Genomic DNA, 8,127 nt, shown 5'->3' with positions numbered 1-8,127 from the left:
TGGTGCTGAGGGCAGCGTCACTAAGGGACAGTGGTGCTGAGGGCAGCGTCACTAAGGGACAGTGGTGCTGAGGGCTGCGTCACTAAGGGACAGTGGTGCTGAGGGCAGCGTCACTAAGGGACAGTAGTGCTGAGGGCAGCGTCACTAAGGGACAGTGGTGCTGAGGGCAGCGTCACTAAGGGACAGTAGTGCTGAGGGCAGCGTCACTAAGGGACAGTGGTGCTGAGGGCAGCGTCACTAAGGGACAGTAGTGCTGAGGGCAGCGTCACTAAGGGACAGTGGTGCTGAGGGCAGCGTCACTAAGGGACAGTGGTGCTGAGGGCAGCGTCACTAAGGGACAGTAGTGCTGAGGGCAGCGTCACTAAGGTACAGTGGTGCTGAGGGCAGCGTCACTAAGGTACAGTAGAGCTGAGGGCAGCGTCACTAAGGGACAGTAGTGCTGAGGGCAGCGTCACTAAGGGACAGTGGTGCTGAGGGCAGCGTCACTAAGGTACAGTAGAGCTGAGGGCAGCGTCACTAAGGGACAGTAGTGCTGAGGGCAGCGTCACTAAGGGACAGTGATGCTGGGCAGCGGAAAGCAGAACCTTCCCGTATGAACCCTTTCCTCTACAACAGAAGGAAGATAATACAGCCATGGTGTAGCTGTTTCCTTCTCTCTGTCTCTCTCTCTGTCTGTCTCTCTCTCTCTCTCTCTCTCTCTCTCTCTCTCTCTCTCTCTCTCTCTCTCTCTCTCTCTCTCTCTCTCTCTCTGTTCCTCCCTCCATCTCTCCTCATGTGTACCATCTTTCCCCAGATCTGAGGAGAGAGTGTTCTCTGTTCTCTACTGTGGTGCCAGCTCTGTGTGCTTGTGTGCTTGTGTGCTTTTGCGTGTGCGTGTGTGTGTGTGTGTGTGTGTGTGAGTGTGTGAGTGTGTGAGTGTGTGAGTGTGTGAGTGTGTGAGTGAGTGAGTGAGTGAGTGAGTGAGTGAGTGAGTGAGTGAGTGAGTGCGTGTGTGCGTGTGTGCATGTGTGTTCCCAGTCATCACAGTCACTCTCAGCTCATTACCTGACATGATGGATGGAGCTGGCACCATTAAACAACGCCCAGCCCAAGAGGCCTGGCATCCCACCCCTGGCTCTGAGTAATGGGCAGGCTAGTAGCGCCACGCTCTGGAAAATACCTGTGTGTCTTCGTGTGTGGGTGTGGGTGTGTGCCTTGCCATCAACGTCCTGGTTCTGTCCAGTCACACTTGCCACCTGGACCTGCCAGGCGTGCGCCACTGGGTGGTTCTGGTCAGCTGAATGGTAGATGTAGGTCTTTGGAGGACCTCGATCTAGTACTGGTATCAACGTGTTATTGTAGCTAGGATGGTCTGCAAAAGCCAGAGTCAAACCTTTGGTAACAACAGGGATTATGAGGAATTAGCCCTTTTGTGTCTGTATAGGCTATTATACATTCATACAGTATAGCCGTGATCTCCCACCAGCTGGGAGCCTTTACTGTAAAACAAACCCTCATCTTGAATCTAATGTAATATTTACACCAAGATGGCGATAGGTGTGAGAGAAGGGCCAGATATCTCTGGCATGTAATTGTATATGAAAAGGCTTTCTGAAAGTATGTATGGTAAAAAGTACTATACTATACTCTACACCTCACCCCACATCATTGTATACAAAAGGCCTTCGGAAAATATCATTCACACAACACTACATCACAACACAACACGACACTACAACACAACACTACAACACAATAGGGCTGAGCCCGAACGTTCGAACCTTTGTTCGTTACGTTGGCATTCGAATTCTAAATCAACATTCGAATTTTTTATTTTGAATAAAAAAAAAATATATATATATATTTATTTTTCTATTCATTCTGTTTAAACCAATGGGGTTTTTCTTCACAGTTGCAGATAAAGATTAGGCTACACTAATATTATAGTATTAAAACTGATGAGTTATATTCATTAAAGAAAGTTGATTTAATTGATTTAGTTGGGCTGGGGCTTCTCCCTGGGCTGGGTCTGGGTCTGGAAAGTTGATTTAATAATAAAAAAAATATATAAATGTAATCAGATTAATCACTTTATTCAAATTGAGGATTTAGTTTGAGGATATTTATAAAAAAAAATTGAGATGGAAGGAGCCTGAGAAGCTCACAGTGATTAACTGGTCCCTAACACTGTTGGATGTGATTTATCTTGAGATATCCACGGCGCGGGTGATTGGGGTGGGGCAGGCTGGTATTGACCTGTGGTTTGCAACAGCTGAGAAGGTCAGGACCGCCGTGTGCGGCTGAGCGGGGTTGAGGTGCTTGTTCGGGGGAGTTCGGCGGTCTCGTGGGAGGGGGAGGAGGAAATGTCTTGTCTGTCTTGTCTTTTGTCTTGTCCTTCTTAACTTTAACTGGGGGAATTTTATTGGGGGGAGCTATCTTGCTATTTTGCTATTTCTTCACTGTTTGGGCACTTTTGCACGGTTCCTGTGAGTCTATGGAATACTCTGTAGGTTTTTGTTTTTCGAAAAGGTTCATTGTTTTTGTATTTCTGGTCGGGTACTCAGGGGCAGCGTTTTTCTACCTCAGGATCTTAAGCCGTTTTGAGGCTGGGCTCCAACCACTGTGTGGCCTGGTGACAATTGCCACATTGTTATGCAGCTGGAAATCTCTGACATCACTGATATGCACGTTTTGAGATGACTCAGTTTGGTGAGGGTGAGGGTTGTGAGGGGAATTGGAAGAGTACGCCAATATGAGAATTAGAGACATAAGTCTTATTGATATAGAGCCACACGGCCGGGAAACGGTACTGAATACTGGGAAAGGCCAATTGTAAGATAGTACCCCTTTAAAATTTAAAATGTTGTACTCTGTTTTTATAAATTGTTATTTCTTTTATTATTATTGTTCTGTTATCTCCCTGTGAAGTTCTGTGTATTGTTATTATGGTTATTGTATTGTGTTGTCTTGTTTTCATGTTAAGTAATAATACAAAAATTTGATCAAAAAAAAATTATAAAAAAAAATTTGAATACTTTTTTTTAATATATATATTTTTTATTAAAAACCAAGGTTCGAACATCCGTTCGAAAAACCCTGACGAAGTTCGAATCCCAAAAACAGGCTTCGGGGACAGCCTTACAACACAATACTACAACACAACACTAAAACACAACAACACAACACTAAAACACAACAACCCAACACTGAAACACTACAACACAACACGGCAACACACTTGTCCATTGCCTCTCTTTTCCTTTGAGTGTTTTGTTTATCATATTTGAGAATAGGTTGAGGGGTTCTGGAGTGGATCAGGACCTGAATAGAGTTACTATGACACCCCGACTCCTCCATCCCTTCTCCTCCTCCTCCCCTTCCATCTCTCCATCTCCACCTCCCTCGGTGTGTCTCTATATACAGTGGTCTCTTTGTCACTAATTGGAGCTTCTGACTGTGTATCTGCTGTGGGTGAGTTTAAACAACACGTGTCCTGTTCCCTTTTTTCACTCTCTCTCTCTCTCTCTCTCTCTCTCTCTCTCTCTCTCTCTCTCTCTCTCTCTCTCTCTCTCTCTCTCAATAGACAACCGCCGCGCGGTGTTGGAAAGGTCTCGCTCGCGTCACACCGCAAACCCCCAGGCTCGGTGATCGCCAATGCCTGCCGCCACGAGACATCATTCAACAAGTGCCAAAGAGGCCTGCGAGACCTGGAGGACATCTGAGAGGAAGAATGCCCCCCACAAACACACATGCACACGCACACACACACATACGCACAAACACATATGCACGCACGCACACACACATGCAAACGCACACAAACACACATACACACATATACACACACAAAACATACACAAAACACACAAACATACACAGAGGTTTTTAAGGAAAACAAAAAGGCCTAGTCAGAGATGAGAGGATGAATTCAGAATCACACACAGGACGTTCAATAGTCACCCTGTTCGTCCGTCGCCTTACATATTTATTCACTACTATCTCCCCTCTGCTTGACTTGTAAATTACCCGCTTGGTTTGTTCTATACAACAGGATTTTCAAGAGTTAGATTTTTTTGAAGTTTTTTAAGGTTTTATTTTTCTTTGTGTGTGTGTATGAATTGAAAGGTTTTGAATCCAGTGAGGTTTTTGTGATATATATCCACCCTTCAAACCCACTTAAAATTATTCCTTTGTATTGATCATAATACTCCAGATGAGATGTGGCTTTGTTCGACACAATGCATATAGTGTTGTAGAAAATAGACATTCCGCCAACAGGGACTGCACTATACTGTATTGTATGCTTATCAGCCAGAAGACTTGTACTAACCCTGCATACATGCCATCTAACACTGCTCACCTTGTCACCAACATAAAGACCATAGATGTCATAATGGTAACCACACCGTGACATCAGCTCAGTGACACTGCACCCTGTCCATATCACTGTAACATGATGTGGATCTTAAGAGGATGTGACTGAAAACCCCATATGGAAGAAATGCTTTTTATTTATTGAATTATTTTTATTATCTTTTATTATAATTTGTGTGTGTGTGCCTAATGCATTAGGGCCACTCAGATTGGTCTTGGGGTCTCTTTTGCCATTCATGTGGAAAGCTGGAATATATATTTTTGTTCGCCTGCCCCACAAAAAACAATCCCAACGTAAAGCAGAGACAACGGGTAGCAAGGAGGAGAGCAGGCAGGCCATGAATTAGACTTTAGGTACCTGCCTTAGCAAGCCAATCAAGCCAGCCCCCCCTTTCCATTCCAGCAGCATCAGTGACACCTTTATCATAATGTGTATGTACCTCAGTGGGCGTGTGTGTGGTGTGTGTGTGTGGTGTGTGTGGTGCGTGTGCGTGCGTGTGTGTGTGTGTGTGTGTGTGTGTGTGTGTGTGTGTGTGTGTGTGTGTGTGTGTGTGTGTGTGTGTGTGTGTGTGTGTGTGTGTGTGTGTGTGTGTGTGTGTGTGTGTGTGTGTGTGTGTGTGTGTGTGTGTGTGTGTGTGTGTGTGTGTGTGTGTGTGTGTGTGTTCGCGCGCGCGCGATCAAGCCCACCCAGTAATCAGACACAGAGACCCAGGCCAAATAGGATTCAGTGTGCTTGACTTCTGGGGTGAATAGATAGAGTTTCTATTTAAACAATCTGCCAGCGCCGTGCGTGATGTCTTCAGAGGCCACACGGTTCCATAAAATGCAATTTGACACATCGCTCAGTTGCATTGAAACGCCTCAAGAAAACCGCTCTGCGTATCCAAGGGACAGCGGTTCTGTTCCGTGTGAGGGTTCAAAAGGCCACGTGGAGGAGCGATGCAGAGGACAACGTATACAGTACCACACACACTGTGAGCTCATAGATCCTCTTCTCAAGGACGTTCTTTAACCCGTGGTTTTTTCATGACATGTCCTGCCTTTCTTAACAATATGGCACAACGCCATCAAAACAGCTCATTGGCCTGCTATGTTGAACAGCCTCTCCCACGAATAGAGTAATTCCAAGGAAGCTACGATGAAAAGACCAGCGTGACCCGCCGTTGTCGTGAAACCATTCAGAGACGACCTCCCTCGTTCCCTCTGGGAGACAACAGGGACACATCAGAAGTAGCGCTGTCTCCCCGCGCCGACCTTTAACCAGACCGTCTGGTGGCTCAGGTTAGAATTTCTTCCATGCTGTCAGAACGTTGGGGTTGCATCTCATCCTCGTCATATCATTCTAGTCCAGTCTGTGTGTCTCTATCTCTCTCTCTCTCTCTCTCTCTCTCTCTCTCTCTCTCTCTCTCTCTCTCTCTCTCTCTCTCTCGCTCTCGCTCTCGCTCTCGCTCTCGCTCTCGCTCTCGCTCTCGCTCTCGCTCTCGCTCTCTCTCTGTCTCTGTCTCTCTCTATCTCTGTCTAGTTCTCGTCATATAATTTTAGTCCAGCACCAGGAACTCCATTAATTAGCTTGTTATTACAACTCACCCATTGTTTTCTCTGTCTTTAGATTCCTAGATTATTTTCTTTGAATCTAAATGCTCCTTGTTTGTTATTCTCGCCTTATCCCTTTATTCTCATCTTCTGATTGCATACGCAAAGTGCATCTGCGATAAGAGATTTCTCTTTCCTGGTTGGCTTTCTTATCTCTCGACATCTCTCTCTAAATAATTAGACTGTCGAGTTGTTCTTTCATTATTCTTCAATCAAGGGATTTGATTTTTCCTTTTTGGTTTTTGGACACACGCCAAGTTTTTATTGAAAACACAAAACTGTTACCAAACAGTGACTGGATACTCTCGACTGTTTTAATCTTTAATCTTGTTTTCTTTGAGTTTTGTTTTGTTTTGTATGTCAAAAGGGAGTACGGATCTATTTGAGTCAAATCAAATTATCAGTACAGATTTGAAACTTGATTTCGACATGATGGATTTGGCCATTGTTTAAAATCCTATACTCAATTACATGATATTATGGAACGGGAGATTGTTAGTGTGGTTTCACCTGACACTCGTACTGATGTTGTCATAACTATTCCAAAACTATCTCTTTGGAAGTGGTTACATTATCATTAATTGTAATTGGTTTCAAATTGAATGACATCCTGAATTTCCCCAAGGGGATCAATAAAGGACTATTTTAAATTGAAGAGCATTTCATTGTAGATCGTGTGCTTAAAGCTACGGTGGCAGCCATAAAAAAAAACTTGTATCAAATTATAAACAGGTTGCTAAGCCATTCCTCGGGTCTTCTGGCAGCTGAAAGGAGAACTGAATTGACTTAATTTGCCTCCCAACGAGGAAGCTACAGTGCGGCGCACGAGCAGCTAGTAGGAAGTGGAACTTTTTCAGTGGTTACATCTGGATATCATCCCCCATTCGTGATTGGTGTGTTCCCCGTCATTTAGGATAATCATGAAACGTGTTGTGTTCATACAAGAGACTAGAGCAGAACAGAGTTGCTGGTTAAAAAAGAAAACGTGACCTGTCCATGAACTGATCCACCATTTTAGTGTTAAACAGGCCTCCGTGGTTGGGCCTATGTCCACCCTAATTATCTTTTAGCTACTAACTGGTAAGCCAGTCATAGGAGTAGGAGTTGTGTTCATGTTCATTTTGTGAATGAGGAGGCAGGGATATGAGAAACTGTAAAGGTGCCATTTTGGTGGTGAGTGGTGTCTAGTGCTATATTTTGAGGTTTTGCAATCAATATTTACACTCTTGTGCTGGTGCACTTTACACTAGCTACTGAGCTGTGGAAATGCTAGTTTGATTGGAACTGCCTGAAGAGGATACAGCCACTGACACAGTGAACTATTCACAACGCTCTTTCTTTTGGCTCAATAGTTCCACCGCAGCCTCGTTCCCAATTCTTTCCCATTTTTTTTTTAAATGTTCTATTGGGATTTCTTTCCACAGAAGCTACACTGATTAACGTTGAAGGTTGAAGGTTTCAACTGCCATAGCCCTGCCTGCTATCTTTGTTGTCATGTGTATGTTTTATTGTCTTAAAAATTATATTTGTAACATCTTTAAGTTTATTTTTTATCCTTAAGGAAGTGGAAAAAAAGAGATGGTTATGCACACTGTCCCTGCATAGAGTATGTAATGTAATATCATACTAAATAATAACCACTTTGTTATATAAAAAATAATTTCAGAAACATGTGTCCTTTTATTGCCAAATGCTTGCTTCTACACATTCACACATACACATTTTCTTTTATATTATTTTTATCGACTTGTCCTCACCAGGCTATTTGTTTTGATCTCCGCCAGGCCATGGAATAGCTTTCTATTATTTTGTCAAACAATCCCCAGTACTCTGCTGACTTATGGACGGGATTGCAGTATACTGGGGGTGTTAGTGCTGGGGGTGTTAGTGGTGGGGTTGTTAGTGGTGGGGCTGTTAGTGCTGGGGCTGTTAGTGGATGATAAATGATAAATGAAAGATACATATTTGTACCTTGCCGTCCCCAACATCTTTGTGGCAAGGGCAAACACTGTCATGTTCCAACCATCGCTCTGGGAAATTACCATCAAGTTGGAAAATGTATAGGAAAATATGACTTATTCATTATCCCTGTCCACACATTGCTAAATACATTTCTTTCAGTCAGGTTAGCTGGGTATCTTGCAAGGTGACACATATTTGCACAAGTATGTAGAGCGATAT

General features: G+C 43.8%; 1 protein-coding gene across 1 annotated transcript in view; it reads left to right on the top strand.

Moving 5' to 3' along the window:
- diaph2 (diaphanous-related formin 2) overlaps nt 1-7,567 on the top strand; it is an 874,190-nt gene extending 866,623 nt beyond the window's left edge. Inside the window, exon 28 of the mRNA XM_084332019.1 lies at nt 3,563-7,567. Within this exon, the coding sequence (XP_084188145.1) occupies nt 3,563-3,627 (65 nt within the window). The 3' untranslated portion in view covers nt 3,628-7,567. The remainder of the gene's footprint in view (nt 1-3,562) is intronic.
- Nucleotides 7,568-8,127: the final 560 nt, after the last annotated feature.

This window comes from Notolepis coatsorum, assembly GCF_963971535.1.
Source record: "Notolepis coatsorum genome assembly, chromosome: 16".
NCBI classification, from domain to species: domain Eukaryota; kingdom Metazoa; phylum Chordata; class Actinopteri; order Aulopiformes; family Paralepididae; genus Notolepis; species Notolepis coatsorum.
This window is presented reverse-complemented; position numbering and strand designations above follow the sequence as displayed.